The sequence below is a fragment of the Rutidosis leptorrhynchoides genome, chromosome 2 (genome assembly GCF_046630445.1).
Source record: "Rutidosis leptorrhynchoides isolate AG116_Rl617_1_P2 chromosome 2, CSIRO_AGI_Rlap_v1, whole genome shotgun sequence".
NCBI lineage: Eukaryota > Viridiplantae > Streptophyta > Magnoliopsida > Asterales > Asteraceae > Rutidosis > Rutidosis leptorrhynchoides.
In genome coordinates, this window is record NC_092334.1 from 249,406,572 (window position 1) to 249,428,065 (window position 21,494).

At 32.7% G+C, this 21,494-nt stretch overlaps 1 protein-coding gene across 1 annotated transcript; it reads left to right on the top strand.

Moving 5' to 3' along the window:
- The first annotated feature begins 1,765 nt into the window (after positions 1–1,765).
- On the top strand, positions 1,766–3,532 carry LOC139888640 (uncharacterized). The gene is made up of 2 exons (XM_071871635.1): positions 1,766–2,536; positions 2,879–3,532. The coding sequence occupies exons 1-2, from the start codon at positions 1,766–1,768 to the stop codon at positions 3,530–3,532; spliced, it is 1,425 nt and encodes a 474-aa protein (XP_071727736.1).
- The last annotated feature ends 17,962 nt before the right edge of the window (positions 3,533–21,494 follow it).

Genomic DNA, 21,494 nt, shown 5'->3' on the forward strand with positions numbered 1-21,494 from the left:
ACCGAAGGGGTCAACAAAGATGGGCACTAGTTGTGGAGATGATTTTCCTGCTCTTAATGAGGTTTTTGGTGAACCTAAATCTAGGTTATTCAATGAACCTAAACCTATGGAAGATTTAAGAACATTGGTGACCAAATCTAGATCGAGAAAGGCCTGGGAATCAGAAGCAGCTGAAAGGTTTCGTACGTTGGAGGTTGAAGATAACTCTCCATTGGTTGGGATGGAAGATTGTATTATCGTTGGTGAACTGAAAAACTTTGGTGCACTTAACCTTATTACCACGATAGGGCTGGCTAACGGATTTGATGGTATTCATATTAAGTATATTGGTGGCCTACATGTGTTACTGATATGTGCCAACAGTGTCATGGCCAAAAATATTGTAAGTGATGTTAATTCGCCGGTGAAAAAGTGTTTTAAGGAGTTAAAACTGTGGGATGGCTGTTCAGTCAATTCGGGTAGATTAACGTGGGTCGAGATCATAGGGGTTCCATTCAAATACTGGTATTGTAGTACCTTTAAATCAATTGCGGAGTGGTGGGGGCCAGCCCTGGAGTTCAAAAATTGCAATATTATCCATGGTAATCAAAATCTAGTTTCGGGTAAAGTCCTGATTCATACTAAGAATGATGAACGCATCAATGGAATAGTTAAATTGGTGGCAGGCATATGGTGCAAACATGTTGGTATTCTTGAAAGTGATGATAAAGTAGAACTTGATTTGGAAAATGTTTCACAGTCGGATTGGGACAGTTCAGAAGACAAGGAAGAAATTCTGGATTCTCTGTCCGGTGATGACGCTTCCGATGAACTTGAAGATGGGGAGTTTCGATCGAAAAAAGGTCAGGAGATTGGTGGCGGTCATGGCGGCTTACCAGTGCAAGTGGAAGATGATGGGTCTTCCTGCATGGTAATTAAGCAACCTTTTGATAAAGATAATAATGATGATGCTTTATTGTCCAACGTGAAAGAATCACCTGCAGCTGTAAATCTCTCCCAGTCCAAGACTACAGATACCAAGGTGAAGACGGATAGTTTGCTTGGCAACCCAAACATCTCGGGTAAAAAAGTAAATCCTGAGGGTTGTTATTCGGGTACCAATGTTGGGCCAACTCACTTCAATTTAATTGGGACCAACTTCCATGCTGATAAATCCGGCCCAGTAACTCGTGATAATCCAACAAAGGTGATTAGCGTTGATGGGACTAATAATCAAAATAATTTTAATGTCATTAGGTCGGCCGATCCAAGTGATAATGTGGTGATAGAGGACCTCGGTGATACCGATTGCTCATCGGATGAAGAAGAATGTAACAGTCCAGTTAAGAATTCCGGTGGTGACGGGGTGGAGAAGGCTAAGATTTCAGGTGATTCATCCTCGTTGAATGTTATGGATACCGCTAACAACTATTTGCCTAAAAAAGCAAGTAAAGGGGTTGTTTACGCTTCTGATTCATCCAATTGCTGCTGGAATTCCATCGACAACTGGAAAGCTTCATCAAAAATTTTACATGCGAAAAAATTGACTAGGAAAGGGAAAGGCATTGAGGATCCAAATGGGATTAATTGTGTGACATGTGGTAGTAGAAGATCGAAAATGAGTAAGAAGTCATCGTCGTCTAAGAATAGTAAGAAAAAGGAGGAGAACCAATTGATATCGGAAAGCAGTATTGGAGTATAGGAATTCGGCACCAATCTTGGTCTAAAATGGACCAAGAAAGATATGTAAGTGTCTTTTTTCTCTGTTCGTATCTTCTTTTTATTAATGAAGATTATCTCCTTAAACATTCATGGGTTCGGGTCCGGGAAAGAAAGTAAATTTGGTGATGTTAAAAGCTTATGTGTCGTAGAAAGGCCCTCTATCTTAGCATTGCAAGAAACGAAATGTCATAACCTTGTCGACAATTGGATATTCAGGCTTTGGGGTTCTAATGATTGTGGGTATGTTCAAAAAGAAATGGTTGGTAAGTCGGGTGGACAATTATTAATTTGGGATAAAAACATCTTCGAGGTTTCTAGTGAGCTAATTGGTGACTTTTTTATTGCTATACGGGGGAAATGGAAACAGTCGGGTAATGAATCGATTATTGTCAATGTGTACGGTCCACATGATGACGCCAATAAATGTAAATTTTGGGATTCGCTTAACAAGATTTTGTGTATTGATGGTGTGTCGTGGGTCATTTGTGGGGACTTTAACGAGGTTAGAGATAAGTCAGAAAGATTGAATTGTGAATTTTTTGATAATTGGGCTAAGAGGTTTAACGAGTTTATTAATAGAAATAGTTTAGTGGACATTCCTTTGGGTGGTAGAAAATTTACTAGGGTTAGTGATGATGGGTTGAAAATGAGTAAGCTAGATAGATTCTTGGTTTCGGACGACTTTCTTAGCTTTTGGAACGATCTAAAAGTGGTGGCTTTAGATAGAAGTGTATCGGATCATTGCCCTATTTTAATGTCGGATGGTGAGGTGGATTTTGGGCCTAAACCGTTTAAAATCTATGATGATTGGTTCGGGGTTGAGGGTATAGACAAGGTTATTGCCGACTCGTGGTCTGGTCCAATGGGGGGAAATCGGAAAGATTGCGTTTTTCGTAACAAGTTAAAAAGATGAAAAGGGGACCTTAAAGAATGGAGTAAAGTTCACTTTGGTAAGATTGATTGCGAGAATGAGTCGGTTAAAAAGGTGGTAACAGATCTTGAATTGAAAGCTGAAGTATGTTGTTTAAATGATGAAGAGCGAGCTAAATGGCTAAACTCGAGAAAAACATGGATGGAAAAGGAAAAAATCAAGACAGGGATGCTAAAACAGAAAGCTCGCGTTCGATGGATGATCGATGGAGATGAAAACTCAAAATATTTTCATAATTCCTTAAAGAGAAAATATAATAAAAACAACATCCGGGGGATTAATGTTAATGGATCTTGGTGTGAAAATCCTAATACAATCAAAGAAGTTGCTTTCAACCATTTTAAGAGCATATTCGAGGTACATAATTCGGATGGACCAAGCCTTGAAGAGCTGTTTTCTGAATCGATTACATCAGCGGACAACGAGCTCTTAGAAGCTCCCTTCACGGAAGAGGAAATTTGGGAATCGATAAAATGCTGTGTTAGTTCGAAGGCCCCGGGACCGGATGGGTTCAACTTTGGTTTTTTCAAAAAGTTTTGGTCCATAATCAAAGATGATTTGGTAGGTGCAATCAACTGGTTTTGGGTTTTTGGCGAGTTTTCAAAGGGTTGCAATGCTTCTTTTGTTTCCCTTATTCCGAAGAAATCGGATCCGCCGAGTTTTAGTGATTATCGCCCGATTAGTCTTATTTGCAGTTATTATAAAATTATCGCGAAGATGTTGTCCTTGAGAATTTGTAGAGTGATGCCTCGTCTTGTAGGGATGGAACAAAGTGCGTTTCTTGGGGGTAGATATATTCTTGACGGTGCGTTAGTTGCAAATGAAGTGGTCGAAGATCTTAAACGAAAGAAAAAGCACGGCCTAATTTTTAAGGTAGACTTCGAGAAAGCCTTTGATTAGCTTAATTGGGATTATCTTCATGAAGTTATGAAATGTATGGGGTTCGGTACCAAATGGTGCAAGTGGATTTCCTCGTGTGTTAAATCGACTACAATCTCCATTCTCATAAACGGGTCTCCGACAAGTGAGTTTAATCTTAAAAGGGGCGTTCACCAAGGTGATCCCTTGTCGCCTTTTCTCTTTATTATTGCAGCGGAGGGACTTAATATCCTAACGAAATTGGCGGTAGAGAGAGGGATGTATAAAGGGGTGGAGGTGTGTAGAGATAAAGTCGTCATCTCTCATTTTCAATATGCGGATGATACGAGTTTTTTGGCGAATGGAGTAGACGTAATGCGCGAAAATTAATGTACTTGTTGGAATGCTTTGAACGGGCTTCGGGGTTGAAGGTTAATTATAATAAAAGTCAATTATTTGGGATAGGAATTAGTAATGATAACGTGGAAGCTCTTGCGTCTTGGTGTTCGTGTCTTGCCGGTCAATTTCCTTTCATGTATTTGGGTATTCCCGTGGGTAATAGGATGAAGAAATTGAATGATTGGTTCCTGGTGATCGAGAAATTTAACAAGAGGTTAGCGGATTGGAGAGCAAAAATGATTTCTTTCGGTGGACGGTTAACTTTAGTTAAGTCGGTTCTCTCTAGCCTATCTCTCTATTACTTCTCGCTCTTTTGTGCCCCTACTTGTGTGCTAAATTCTCTCGAGAGTGTGAGACGGAAATTTTTTTGGGGCGAGACGGGTTCTAATTCTAAAATGTCATGGGTTAAGTGGGAAAAAATCCTTCTTCCTCACGAAGAAGGAGGTTTAAATATCATGTCCTTAAAAAGTAAAAATTTAGCTCTTCTTTGTAAGTGGTGGTGGAGGTTTAAAACCGAAACTAACACTTTGTGGGTCACTGTTATTCATAGCATTTATGGTTCTAATGGAGGTCTTGTGCTTGGTAACGGACTTGCACGAAAACCAAACGCTAGCCTTTGGAATTCTATTTATGATGCAGGAAAACATGTGGATGGGTTAGGGATTTCTTTCTCTAATTCTTTCATACGCTTAATCGGGGACGGTAAAATTACTTCTTTTTGGGATGACATTTGGGTGGGGAACGCAAGCGTCAAAGACAGATTCAAAAGATTATACAGGCTTGAGATTGACAAAGATATCAACATCAGTAGCAAAATCGAAGAATTTAAGGGAGATGGGTTCAGCAATTGGGCCTATCCACCTATGGGCCGTACGAACAGTGAACTAAATGAGTTGCGTGATACTGTTCGGAACTTGCAGCTGATCGAAGACACAAAAGACTGTTGGAGCTGGAATCTTAATTCGAAGGGTATATATACGGTCAAGGACTGTTCGGTACTTGTCGACAAAGTCATTCTACCACGTGCAGTTAATTCAATTGAGTCGTTGCGAAATGGTTTGGTTCCAAAAAAAGTGGAGGTGTTTATTTGGGAGGCGAGATTAGGTCGTATACCGGTAAGATTCGAGTTAGATAAACGGGGCATCGACTTGAACAGCGTGAGATGCCCGATTTGTGATGGTGACATTGAGACGGTGGAGCATATATTTTTTTCTTGTCAAGTGGCAAAAGACATATGGGCTAAAGTACTTAAATGGTGGGGGTATAATTCGGCTATATTCGAGTTTGAGGATATTTTTAATGGTACTTTTGGCTATGTAGCACAGGATCACAAAAAGAACCAATGGCAAGCAGTTTGTTGGGTGGTTTGTTACATTCTATGGAAGAATAGAAATGCAAAGGTGTTCAAGAATAAGCTCGAGACGGTCCCATCTTTATTCAACGAGGTTCAAGTTCTTTCATATGATTGGATTTCACGACGTTGCAAGGGTCATATTATGGATTGGCTTCAATGGTTCTCACACCCTTAGTTTTATCTCTTTCTGTTAGTTGCAATCTTTGCAATTATCTTAAGGCGGTGTAATTTGTTTTCTTTATCTCTTTCGTGGTGTATCGTGTTATTAAGGTTGCCCAGTCAACCATGTACTATTCGTGATTGTTTAATATAAGTCCTTCTTGCTTTTCAAAATATATATATATATATATATATATATATATATATATATATATATATATATATATATATATATATATATATATATATATATATATATATATATATATATATATTAACGCTTCTGCTATATAGTTGTAATTTTAGTTGTTGTTAATTCTTAAAACAAAATTGAGTACGAGGTGTAGGATTCATATATAAAGAACATATTCGAACCCAGATTGTGGTAACCAAACATGAATTGATTGATTTCGAATTCAAATATTGTATGAATATGAATGAAGTACTTACCGCAATTAAATTTGTTGTTTTGATCTGTGGAAAAAAAATATAAGCTCAGTAGATGGATTATTGATAGATGTTTTGTTTTGGACTTTGCTTCAAACAGGAGTAGTAAATACGAGCAGCAAAAAAACGAAGCAACTCAAGGGTGTTTGGGTTTGGTGATGGAATTAGTGATTCTAATGGTAGTAGAGGGTGTTAAATAGTGGGAGTGAGTGATCGATGTTGGCATGAAACAACGAGAGTGATGGTTGTTTGTTTCAAGAATTCATGTGTGTATAAATTGATAGTTACAAATGGAGATATAAATAATTTGAAACAATAGTACAACAGTAGAATGATTCTCGGGTTATCTTTCTTCTTCTTCGAACAACTATAGTAGCGGAATCAAGGAAGCATATGGTGGGGTTTGAGTCACGAAAAATAATAGCAACAGCAGCAGCCATAGATGCCGCTCTTTCGACAGAAGCAACAACATAACAGCTGCAGTTGAAGCTGCACAACAGTTCATAGCAGTAGAAGTGATAGGAAACAGCTGACCAGTTGTGGTTTAGTGGTGGAGATTGTCGATTGTAACAGAAACAAGAAGGAATACATCGGCATAGCAGGTTGCAGTTTAATAGTTAGTTTTTGGATAGTGAAACAGTAGCAGGAGGTACGTAGCCGATGGTGTTCTTGATGTTTGATAATAGTTTTGGTATTCAATATTAATAAGATAGTAGCAACAAACAGTCTCGAATAGGAAGTAGGTGATGATGTTTTTAATCGTGGTTCTCGAGTGGTGTCGAGCAGAAAGGCAAAACAATTAACATGGGTGTATAGATCGTATCCTATTTGGAGATAAAAATCTCATCAAGGAAGATACATATAAATGAGGAGTACTAATCAATCAAATTTAAAAATGATAATAAAATCAAAGGGTTGTTGGTTTGGTCGAGTACAGAGACAAGAAAGAGATTGAGATAGATATTCTCAAATGGGATTAGTACTTGTTTTTGTATGTGAATGCAATAATAGCATACATATATAATAGATAGTGGATGGAATGGTGACCAATTAAACACAGTAAAGTAATCAATCACTATTCAATTTACGGATATAGAATAGAAATATATAATATAATAATACTAATAATATAAAAATAATAACAAACGTGTGAATATATTAGCCGTCACCTATTCGGATTAAATTTCATATTCCGTGGTTAATCAGTGGCGGATAAAAGTGTTCAGAAAAATCCCATATTTTTAAATTAAATATATTTATTTATTTTGATCATTATAGTATAAAATTCGATCATTAACTATTTAAAATTATTAAAAAAAAATTTAACTCACTGTCCACGCCCGATCTCAGATAAAATATAAAAAATTTTAAAACTTAACAAATAGTTCCTAAATACATATTGAATAAGCCTATAAATTATATAACTCATTTTCGAATCACCGTTTATTTTTAAATCACATAAGTTCAAATTTTAACTTGCTTAATATCGATCGAATGACAATTGAGTGTTACTGTCGTTTATTAAATAGATTCGAAATGACAAAATATATATTTAATATACATTATTTATATAGATGTGTTTTAAATAATATTTATCATAATATCATATTTTTATTGTATTATACATAATTAATTTTAATAACAACACATATAATACTTCAAATTATATTTCTATTTATTATCTATATATATACACACATATCTATTTACAATTAATTGTTCATGAATCGTCGAAGATAGTTGAAGGGTAATTGCATATATGAAAATAGCTCAAAATTTTTGAGACTCAACTTTACAGACTTTGCTTATCGTGTCAGAATCATATAAAGATTAAGTTTAAAATTGGTCGAAAATTTTTAGGGTAGTCACAGTACCTACCCGTTAAAGAAATTTTGTCCTGAAATTTGAGTGAGGTGGTCATGGCTAACAATAAAAATATTTTCATGACGAATATGAGTTGATAAATAGAGTTTTATCATCATTGAGTAATATGGATAAAACAATTCGACTATTCAAAGAGTACGAATGAAGTTATCACAAAAGAATGAAATGATTAAATGCGGGTTTGACTTAACCGGTGACATAATCATGGTTGATTTCTGGAATTTCAGGGATTTAAAAGAATATCTTCGTGATCTAAATAAGATCAGATTCTTCAGTTTATAGGGAAATTAAGATCTCTTTAATTAAATACGATCATCTTCCTCGAGTGTTCTGTCAGATATTTCCGCTATAAATTCACTCTCTTCATTTCCTTTGTATTTTAGAGTTCCATACTTTTATTTTCTCTTCCTGACTTTAAGTCAAGCGAATAATGGTCCAGAATTCGTAGATATGAAGTTTCGAATGATCACGACTAATGTTCTAAGATAGAAATTGTAATAGCACGATCTTAACAGGTTAAATTACCAGAATTCAAGAGAAAAGATAGAACTGTCAAGAAAATATGTTCTTGATATGTCTATAGATTAGATAGAATGTAAGAGTCGTGTAACATGGCACATGATGACGTTATAGTCTGTGAATCATCATGTTTCATTAGAAACTCAGCATAACTTACTATAATATAATCACGTTGATCAAGTGTCATTATATTATACTAACTCATGCATCAATTTCCAACATTACTTCAAAAGCATTCATAGTTTAAACTCGATAGTTTACAGAATATAGAAACTAGCAGTTTCTTATATGATGTAATACTGATAGCGCGAAGAGATAAATGATTTCAGATAAGATTAGTTATGAAAATATCTTCAGAAATATCGAGGATATTTTTAATGAAAGATATGATAATATCCTAGAATATCTAAGATCAGAGGATGATGAAGAATATTGTCCGTAAGGGTTTAGAGTAAGGAGCAAGATATTCGTTAAAGACTTCAGCAGGCAATTTAATCATTTGGATTCTTTGAAGGCAGATTTAGCCTTTGTGTTTTGTCCATGGCCTCCATCATGGTTTGCTCAATTCGTTTTTCAGTTCCAACTTTTCTGAGTTTTTCCAACATACTATTCTTTATCATCAAACTTCTGAGGATTAAGGTCATTTAAAGTTTTTGCTGCCTCATCAGCAATTTCTAAATTTAGAGTATTGATTCGTAGACTGGGTGCTTTTCAGAGTTTCAGAATGGAAGATCATAATTTTAAGAGATAAAGGTTATATGTATACATATAACTGTTGATGTAGACATGCTGCGAGATTTCAAAATATTGATTGTTAATTCTCGGTAATTGATGTGGTAATTCTCGTTATAAGATGTGAATGAGTATATGAATAGGTTTTAACGAACCAATATAATGGTTCTTCGGATAGATTTAAGCCAATGAGTAATGAAGTTGCTGGTAAGTTTACTGCTAATGTGGTGGAATATAAATGGTTTCCCGGTAACGATGACGAAAGGCAACTTATATATCAAGGTTATAATAGAGTTTATTGAAATGAAAAGTCGAAATTGATTTGCTGAAACTGTGACAGATTTGACTACTTTGGAAAGGGATTGGAAAGTTATTTTCGGTAATAACAACGCCAAAGGAGCTAGCACAGATACGTGTTAAACATTTACTCAGGTTCCGAGTGTTTTCAGGTGCATGACTATATGCATCAATCTTTCCTTCCGTAGATGAAGTGCGGTTGGTTCATCCCATCGATTGAGGTGTTTTCAAGGATCATGAAAAGTTTGAATGCAGTTTGTAATTGTCAAGATACAAATGAGGTTTAAGATGAAATTAAGTGGCAAACTTGAAGAATTGTTTAGTTTCATATGTTATAATCAATATTTTAATTCATTTTAATTATCCAAATTTTTTTAGTCCACAATCGATAGTCCACAATTAACAGTCCAATAATTCATATATAGTTTAATATATAATAGTCGAATTAATTAATATGTATCGTGACCCGTGTACATGTCTCAGACTCGATCACAACTCAAAGTATATAGATTATTTAAGAATCAACCTCAACCCTGTATATCTAACTCGAACATTACTGCATATAGAGTGTCTATGGTTATTCCAAATAATATATATAGATGCGTCGATATGATATGTCAAAACCTTGTATACGTGTCCCGATATTTAAAATGCGTAAAATAAATAACAGAAAATAAATGACAATAAATAAAATTGCGAGAATTTAAATTGCAATAAATAAATTGCGATAATTAAATTGCGATAAATAAATGTAATAAGGAATTAACAATTAGCTAGGAACAGTTAGCTAAGACTTTGTTAGCTTGGATTCTTAACAGAATTTCTCATAGTTAATTTGTTTGTTTCTAACAAATTTTATTTTCTCCAATGTTTTCTTCATTATGCCACTTGTTGGATTCTGATAAGTCAAAATCCAGATATGAAATTGAATGAAAATGGTTATTCTGTGGTGAACGAATACGTATATCGATGGATGTAAGTAGGATAGTAAATGACTGTTGAATCAGATTCGAAGAATGTACAGTGTAACTTATTAATGTGAAATCTAAATATTTCTAAGGTATTACCTACCCGTTAAAATATTTTCACCATTAACATTTTGTACAAAAGAATTTTTAATTACAATCCTTATGAAAATATATATACATGTATATTTTCTTCAGATGTAATCATGGATTTATGAGTTAATATGATATTAATCTCATTTGCTTTTTGGTTTGAGCTAAACTAAATAATCTCTAAGACTTTAGAGATTATATAATCGCCGTCTAATAATTCTCCAATGAAGTTATGAATCAATACTTCATCGTTGATTCTTATTAGTGCTCCTTGGTATCTATGGTAAGTACGATGTTGATGCTCGAGGTACAGATTGTGATGTTGAGGTGTGGGATGCGGATGTTGCTGTTGGTGGTACTGTTGCTACCGGTACTGTTGCTGGTGCTTGTAACCTTTGCACCATATTCTCTAAAACTATTACCCGGGCGTGAAGCTCGTTGACTTCTTCTATTACACCTGGGTGATTGTCGGTTCGGACGAGCGAATAAATAAGATCTAGAATTTGGTATAGTATATAATCGTGACGAGATACTCTGGAAATGAGGCTGAAAATGGTGTTTCGGATAGGTTCGCCGGTAAGTGCTTCAGATTCCTCGTTGAGAGGGCAATAAGGTGGGTGGAAAGGATCACCTTCTTCTTGTTTTCAGTGATTAAGTAGACTACGAACCCATCAGATGAATTGGGGATGGATGATTGGTTGATTCATTCTGGTGATGCTGCTTTCGGAGCTCGAGTGAAACTCCATATCGGAATCCGAGGAACTTGAACTAGTGACGAGTTCCATTTCGTACGATTAAATAAAGAATTTTTCTATATGAAATGATTTTCGGCTATCGGATGGTATTCTAATTATATAGAATATCTATATATATAGAACAAAAGATTTTGTACATTACGGAGGAATTTACGGAATATGTCAGGAAAAGTTTACAGTAACAGATACGCTAAGATATGAATTTTGGTCTATACACTATTCATGCAATTAATGCAGTAAGATGTGTCTAGACTAAGAATGATAAGTAGGTAATTTTCCTACGGATGATAAGTAGATGATTTTTGACTAGAAATGATAAGCAAAACTTTTGACATGCAGACACGGTCGAAGTCCAGACTCACTAATGCATCCTAAAAAATATCAGTTAGACACACTAATGCAAGACCTGGTTTGCTAAGACCACCGCTCTGATACCACATGAGATGACCCGTCCCAATCCATAAGGACGAATACAATAACATATGATTAGATCGCAAGGTACTTGACCTCTATATGATACATTTTACAAACATTGCATTCGTTTTTAAAAGACAAACTTTCATTTCATCGAAACTTGACGGCATGCATACCATTTCATAATATATCTAACTATAATTGACTTAATAATAATCTTGATGAACTCAACGACTCGAATGCAATGTCATTTGAAATATGTCATGAATGACTCCAAGTAATATCTCTAAAATGAGCAAATACACATCGGAAGATTTCTTTCATACCTGAGAATAAACATGCTTTAAAGTGTCAACCAAAAGGTTGGTGAGTTCATTAGTTTAACATAAATAATCATTTCCATCATTTTAATAGACTACAAGATTTTCATTTTCAGTTCTCATAAATATACGTCCCATGCATAGAGACAAAAATATCATTTATATGGTGAACACCTAGTAACCGACCTTAACAAGATGCATATAGAATATCCCCATCATTCCGGTACTCCCTTCGGACATCATAAATTCGAAGTACTAAAGTATCTGGTACTTTGGATGGGGCTTGTTGGGCTCAATAGATCTATCTTTAGGATTCGTGTCAATTAGGGTGTCTGTTCCCTAATTCTTAGATTACCAGACTAAAAAGGGGAATATTCGGTTTAATAATCTAGCCATAGAATGTAGTTTTCGATTACTTGTGTCTATTTCGTAAAACATTTATAAAGCAGCGCATGTATTCTCAGTCCCAAAAATATATATTACAAAAGCATTTAAAAATGGAGCAAATGAAACTCACAATACTATATTTCGTAGTAAAAATACATATGACGGCATTGAACAAGTGCAAGGTTGGCCTCGGATTCACGAACCTATATTATTTATGTATATTAATACACATAATCGTAATTAAACAATTTATATATATTTAGTTATGTATTAAGATTTACTATTTATATATATGATTCAAATTAAAATATATTTATATATTATTTGTAACTTAATTATAATAACATTTTATTAAAACAAAATAGTATTTAATATTAATATAGATGTATAATATATTTTTACTTAAATATCCTTTATTTATTAAAGTAATATTTTTAATACTAAAATAGTGACAATAATAATAATGATAATAATAATAATAATGATTAAAAATAATTCTAATAATAATAATAATAATAATAATAATAATAATTTTAATAATAATAATAATAATTTTAATAATTTTAATAATTTTAATAATAAAAATGATAAATTTAAAAATAATGATACTTTTAGTAATGATGATAATAATAATAATACTGATAATAATAATAATAATAATAATAATAATAATAATAATAATAATAATAATAATAATAATATTAATAATAACTATAATAATGATACGTTTAATAAAAATGGTAATTTTAAATGAAAATTTTAATAATAATGTTAATTCCAATTATAATGATAATTTTAATAAAAATAATAACGATAATAATAAAAATACTTATATTACTAATAATAATAATAATAATAAAAACAATAATAATAATAATAGTACTAATAGTAATTATACCTTAAATATTAAGTAAGTCCATTAATGCTTAAGGAGTCCAAGAATATAACCCATTTGTTTTGATAAATGGATCCACTAAAATAGCCCATCAAATAATCCAGTATTATATGTGTTCCTTTCTGTTGTGTTTGTGTTGGGAATAATAGGGTATCGAACTGAGCATTCGACAGTATCGTAAAACCATGAGCTTTGATTTCCTCTCTTCTTACCATCGATCATCATCCATCATCATCTCATCATCATAACAGGCACAAATCAAGATCCATTTTCAAGCTATATCGATTGATTTTCAACAGGAGCTCAAATTCACAAATTCGTCAATGAAGTTGATTAATATAAATTGGGTTAAGAATCTTGATGTATAATCTGATTCTTACCCTCGTACATCAACACATCTGAATAACATCAACAGATTTATCTTCAATTTAATCGTGTTCTTCGTTTGAGCTCATCATTCAAAGTTTTTGTCTCCAGAACGATTCGAAACGATTTAGCGAAAGGTAAAAATTCAGATATTTTAGAATTAATTTCGTGATTCTTTCTGGAAATTATCAGGTTCTAATTTGCTATATTCAACTCGAATTTGTCAATCAAATTTTGTGATAAAAAGTCAACCAAAATTTCGTGATTCAAATTCGAATGGGATTCGATGTTTTTTGTTATGAAAATAATCCACGAGTGTTAAATGATGGATCTGGAACCTATTTTGAGAAGGGATCGTGATCTAAATCGTGCTCAATCAAAAGTTCACCATTTAAGTTCAATCATGGAGTTTTTCGAATATATATATATATATATATATATATATATATATATATATATATATATATATATATATATATATATATATATATATATATATATATATATATATATATATATATATATATATATATATTTAATGCTTCTGCTACATAGTTGTAATTTTAGTTGTTGTTAATTCTTAAAACAAAATTGAGTACGAAGTGTAGGATTCATATATAAAGAACATATTCGAACTCAGATTGTGGTAACCAAACATGAATTGATTGATTTCGAATTCTAATATTGTATGAATATGAATGAATATGAACGAAGTACTTACCGCAATTATATTTGTTGTTTTATTCTGTGGAAAAAAAATATAAGCTCAGTAGATGGAATATTGATAGATGTTTTGTTTTGGACTTTGCTTCAAACAGGAGTAGTAAATACGAGCAGCAAAAAAACGAAGCAACTCAAGGGTGTTCGGGTTTGGTGATGGAATTAGTGATTCTAATGGTAGTAGAGGGTGTTAAATGGTGGGAGTGAGTGATCGATGTTGGCATGAAACGATGAGAGTGATGGTTGTTTGTTTCAAGAATTCATGTGTGTATATATTGATAGTTACAAGTGGAGATATAAATGATATGAAACAATAGTACAACAGTAGAATGATTCTCGGGTTATATTTCTTCTTCTTTGAACAACTATAGTAACGGAATCAAGGAAGCATATGGTGGGGTTTGAGTCATGAATAATAATAGCAACAGTAGCAGCCATAGATGCCGCTCTTTCGACAGAAGCAACAACATAATAGCTGCAGTTGAAGCTGCACAACAATTCATAGCAGTAGCAGTGATAGGAAACAGCTGACCAGTTGTGGTTTAGTGGTGGAGATTGTCGATTATGAAAGAAACAAGAAGGAATACAGCGGCATAGCAGGTTGCAGTTTAATAGTTGGTTTTTGGATAGTGAAACAGTAGCAGGAGGTACGTAGCCGATGGTGTTCTTGATGTTTGATAATAGTTTTGGTATTCGATATCAATAAAATAGCAGCAACAAACATTCTCGAATAGGAAGTAGGTGATGATGTTTTTAATCGTGGTTCTCGAGTGGTGTCGAGCAGAAAGGCAAAACAATTAACATGGGTGTATAGATCGTATCCTATTTGGAGAGAAAAATCTCATCAAGGAAGATACATATAAATGAGGAGTACTAATCAATCAAATTTAAAAATGATAATTAAATCAAAGGGTTGTTGGTTTGGTCGAGTACAGAGACAAGAATGAGATTGAGATAGATATTCTCAAATGGGATTACTACTTGTTTTTGTATGTGAATGCAATAATAGCATACATATATAATAGATAGTAGATGGAATGGTGACCAATTAAACACAGTAAAGTAATCAATCATTATTCAATTTACGGATATAGAATAGAAATATAATAATATAATAATATTAATAATATAAAAATAATAACAAACGTGTGAATATATTAGCCGTCACCTATTCGGATTAAATTTCGTATTCCGTGGTTAATCAGTGGCGGATAAAAGTATTCAGAAAAATCTCATATTTTTAAATTAAATATATTTACTTATTTTGGTCATTATAGTATAAAATTCGATCATTAACTATTTATAATTATTAAACAAAAAATTTAACTCACTGTCCACGCCCGATCTCAGATAAAATATGAAAAATTTTAAAACTTAACAAATAGTTCCTAAATACATATTGAATAAGCCTATAAATTATATGACTCATTTTCGAATCACAGTTTATTTTTAAATCACATAAGTTCGAATTTTAACTTGCTTAATATCGAACGAATGACAATTGAGTGTTACTGTCGTTTACTAAATAGATTCGAAATGACAAAATATATATTTAATATACTTATTTATAAAGATGTGTTTTAAATAATATTTATCATAATATCATATTTTTATTTTATTATACATAATTAATTTTTTATTTATATTTCTATTTATTATCTATATATATACACACATATCTATTTACAATTAATTGTTCGTGAATCGTCGAAGATAGTCGAAGGGTAATTGCATATATGAAAACAGCTCAAAATTTTTGAGACTCAACTTTACAGACTTTGCTTATCGTGTCGGAATCATATTAAGATTAAGTTTAAATTTGGTCGAAAATTTCCGGGTCGTCACATTAACGACTCAGTTAAAATGAATATACATGTAGTGTATTAAGATGTATTAGTACACTTTTGAAAGACTTCAAGACACATATCAAAGTAATTCTACTTAGCAAAAATGCTTACAATTACATTTCCATTCATTTTCATCAACAATTCTACTCGTAGTCATCCAGTATTCGTATCCGTATTATACACAGCTTCTAGACGTACTTACTATGAGTATATACCAATAGGAACTAGCATGGGATTCCAATCTTGATTATGTCATGCATGACTAATCAAATTTAACTTCTACCATGAACAAGTTAACTAACTAGAACTCCTTTTAACCCCACTCACCACTCATCATTCACCACTCACCAATCAATCCATTTCACTTCCAATTCTCTTTCTAATTCTCTCTCAACACCTACACACAATTATGAATGAATTTTTCCAGTAAACTAATCATCATCATCATCAAAAATTACTTCAAGAATCAAGCTATAATCATCATAGGAAGAACACTTCAAGAACACTTCAAAAATCCTTTCAAGTTTACTAGTTTACTTCCAAGCTTTCTAATCCATTACAAGTAATCATCTAAGATCAAGAAACCTTTGTTATTTATAGTAGGTTATCTTTCTTATTCAAGGTAATATTCATATTCAAACTTTGATTCGATTTCTATAACTATTAACTATCTTAATTCGAGTAAAAATCTTACCTGAACTTGTTTTTGTGTCATGATCCTACTTCAAGAACTTTCAAGCCATCCAAGATCCTTTGAAGCTAGATCATTTCTTGTCACTTCCAGTAGGTTTACCTACTAAACTTGAGGTAGTAATGATGTTCATAACATCATTCGATTCATATATATATAACTATCTTATTCGAAGATTTAAACTTGTAATCACTAGAACATAGTTTACTATATTCTAAACTTGTTCGCAAACAAAGTTAATCCTTATAACTTAACTTTTAAAATCAACTAAACACATGTTCTTTATCTATATGATATGCTAACTTAATGATTTAAAATCTGGAAACACGAAGAACACCGTAAAACCGGATATACGCCGTCGTAGTAAAACCGGGGGCTGTTTTGGTTTGGATAATTAAAAACTATGATAAACTTTGATTTAAAAGCTTTTCTTCTGGAAAAATGATTTTTATTATGAACATGAAACTATATCCAAAAATCATGGTTAAACTCAAAGTGGAAGTATGTTTTCCAAAATGGTCATCTAGACGTCGTTCTTTCGACTGAAATGACTACCTTTACAAAAATGACTTGTAACCTGTATTTCTGACTATAAACTTATACTTTTTCTATTTAGATTCATAAACTTAAGTTCAATATGAAACCATAGCAACTTGAATCACTTAAAGCAGATTTAAAACGGAGAAGTTATGGGTAAAACAAGATTGGATAATTTTGCTTGTTGTAGTTACGTGAAATTTGTAACAAATCTATACAAATCATAACTTAACCAACTTATATTGTATAATACATGTATTCTAACATATATTATGTAATCTTGGGATACCATAGACATGTATACATTGTTTTGACATATCATATCGACCCATCTATATATATTATTTGGAACAACCATAGACACTCTAATTGCAGTAATGTTTGAGTTATCTATATAGGGTTGAGGTTGATTCCAAAATAACATATATACTTTGAGTTGTGATCGAGTCTGAGACTTGTAGACACTGGGTCGTGGATTGATTCGAGATAATATATGTATTGATTTATTTCTGTACATCTAACTGTGAACAACTAGTTGTAGGTTACTAACGAGGACTGCTGACTTAATAAACTCAAATTGTTAAAACGTAATAAAAATGTTGTGAATGTATTTTGATCATTCTTTGATATATATGTACATATTTGTTATAGGTTCATGAATCGACCCGTCACCAAGTCTTATTTTCCGACGAAGTGAAAATCTGTGAAAGTGAGTTATAGTCCCATTTTTACTATCTAATATTATTGGGATGAGAATACATGTAGTTTTGAAAATAATTTACAAAATAGACACAAGTATTGAAACTACATTCTATGTTGAATCGTTATACCGGATATCGCCCTTGTTGAACTTGGTAGCCTAATAATTGGTGTTTATTATAATTGCCACCAATTGACGCGAATCCTAAAGATAGATCTATGGGCTTTGACACGCCACAGTCAGAGAATTTGAACAACTTTAGTACTTCAATATTTATATATGGGGATATTCTAGATGCATTTTTTAATGTCGGTTACCAGGTGTTCAACCATATGAATGATTTTTATGCAGATTGCATGTTATTGAAAGATGAAATCTTGTGGTCTATTATTAAAATTTGATATATAGGTTAAACCTATAACTCACCAACATTTTTGTTGACGTTTAAAGCATGTTTATTCTCAGGTGATTATTAAGAGCTTCCGCTGTTGCATGCTAAATTATGGACATGAGTTGGAGTCAGCATGCTTGTATAATATTGTTTAAAAACTGCATTCGAAGACATATATATTGTTGTGTAATATTATTGTAAACCATTATGTAATGGTCGTGTGAAAACGCTATATTTTAGATTATCATTATTTGATAATCGTCGTAATATTTTAAAGGTTATGGTTTGTTTTAAAAATCGAATGCAGTCTTTGAAAAACGTCTCATATAGAGGTCAAAACCTCGCAACGAAATCAATTAATATGGAACGTTTATAATTGATATGAACGGGACATTTCAATCGCGTCCCCGCGATCCAAGCCACGTGTAATGAGGGAAGATAATTCAGCACAAACTCTTTCGTCTCCCAAGTAAACTCCGACCCTTTCCGGTGCCGCCATTGCACCTTAAAGGGCCTAACCCGCTTATTATGCATTACCTTAACTTTCTCATCAAGAATCGCTATTGGTTCCTCCACATACTCCAATTTGTCATTTATAGTAATTTCGTCCAATGGAACCCACGCCGAGTCATCCGCAAGGCACTTGCAAAGGTAGGAAACATGGAATGTGTTATAGATCCCCGCAAGGTCTTTAGGTAACTCTAATCGATAAGCAACTTCACCATACGTGCCAAAATTTTAAAAGGTCCAATAAACCGATGAGCAAGTTTTCGCCACTTTCGGAACCGAATCACACCCTTCCATGGAGACACTTTAAGCATCACCATATCGCCCTCTTGAAACTCAATCGGTCGCCTTTGCTTGTGTGATGACCGGAAAATTTCGACTTATTTAAACCAATTCTCTATATGATTTAATATTTTCGTCATGATAAGCAATGCATTTTGACAAGTTTTATAACTTTTGTAAATGAGTTTTATATAACGGTTGACCACCCTGTTTGTCTAACGATTCACGAACGTCATAACTTGTGATAATTATATATACGGAAACATGCGAATAATATTTATATACGAAATGATAAAAATTTACTATTGAATGATGCAATTTCAAATTAAAATTTTTATGTATATGATCGTTTTTTTTATGATGTATATTTTTTAATTTATAAAAAGAAACGCAATTAAATCATAGATGTACAAGATGTAAAGCACAATGTACAACAATGTAACTTAAATAGTTGAATCGAAATTAATTCATTTACTATTCATATGAATAGTAAATGTAATGAAATTAATTAATTTACTATTCACATAAAAGCGACATGATAGAAATTATTAATTATAAGTTACATAAAATACCCCTAAAGTATTTAATAAATACAACTTTTTAAAATATTAAAATTCGATTGAATTAAACAAATTCAGTAATTTACGGTGGCACAGAATGATCAGCAGACTAGTACGTACACTCTATATCGAACGTATATAGTAATTTTATAAATAAATGGACCTTTTGACAACTAGTTTTATAAAGCTTAAGACCAAAATAAATATATGTATTCAATTATAAAAAGTTAAATTCTTTTTATTTATACTTTTATCTGTCAATTATTAGCAACAGAGTACGAAATACCGGTCCGTAAAAACTGTCGGTAGAAATGACAAAACATGGGCGGCTTTTAAATCCCACGTTTGATTCTCTTTAATTATTATATTATTATATTTACTATATAAATCGATCGAATTCTGGCCTGATTGAATTCATTCATTCTCTCTCAATTACTCCATATGTAATTATATTTATATTTATATTTATATTATTATTATTTTTATTATATTATTAGTATTACCGATATTATTATTAATATTATTAGTATTATTATACATAAAATATTACAACGAGGTCATGAGCGAGTTATTTTTTCAAAATTGCTTTTCGAGCGGGATAGAGCTAAGGAAATTATGGGTTATGGGTATTGCTTGGGGGTTTTGATCGTGAATCAAAGGCTAACCTTTCATTTGTCATCTCCGTCGTGGCTGCATACTTTTCCTACAATATTGAACCACAATATTGATATGTGAGTTTATAGATCGATTTTTTTAATTGCTTTTGCAATCTATATTTTTGGGCTGAGAATACATGCACTTTATTTTAAACGCAATGGACACAAGTACATACTTAATTCTACACTGAGTTTGAACCAAAAATCCCTTAGCTTTGGTAACTAGTAACTGCCGGTTATAAGAACTGGTGGGCGTGAGTAGTTGTATATGGATCCATAGGGCTTGACATCCCCGTCCATTCCAGGTATAGAGACCCTAGCCTGAACTATAAAACAGACGTATGATATTTGAGTTTAGTACACGTTGGTTTACGTGTATTGTACACGTTGGTTACGTGTATGTTAAAACAGGGGTACTTATTATATATACGTTAAGTTTAGTTACCAGGGTGCTCAATTTCATATAATATTTTGATAAACGTTTTGGATGAAATAACTGAAATCTTGTGATCCACCTTTATATACAGATTATTCGCAATATTAAAACTATGAACTCACCAACCTTTGTGTTGACACTTTTAGCATGTTTATTCTCAGGTCCCTAGAAGTCTTCCGTTGTTTGCTTATACGTTATACAAGCTATGTTCATGGAGTCATACATGCTTTATTTGAGAAAACTTTGCATTCACAAAATCATCACCATGTATTTTATTTTGACTGCATTATCAACGGATGTAATATTGTAAACTATTATTTACGGTGATTGTCTATATGTAGAAATCATCAGATGTCAAAAACCTTGGAATTAGATATTCATTTACGGTGTGCCTTTTTAAAAGAATGCAATGTTTACAGAACGTAACATGTAGAGGTCAAAACCTCACTATGAAATCAATGAATAACGTACCGTGTCAATAGCGATTTTGACGGGTCGTTACAGTTAGTATCCGAGCTGGAGGTCATAGGGAACCAGAATTTGCATTAGTGTGTTTAACTGGTAATTGTTAGGATGCATTAGTGAGTCTGGTCTATGACCGTATCTGTTTTTGCCGATTTTTGCTTATCATTTCTTGTCAAAAATTACATACTTATCATTCTTAAGTCTAGACACATTTTCCTGCATTTAT

Coding starts and splice junctions, on each gene's coding strand:
- LOC139888640 (XM_071871635.1), top strand. CDS start 1,766: ATGAAGATTATCTCCTTAAACATTCATGGGTTCGGGTCCGGGAAAGAA. Junction 2,537..2,878: donor GGGTTGAGGGTATAGACAAG/GTTATTGCCGAC, acceptor AATTCCTTAAAG/AGAAAATATAATAAAAACAA.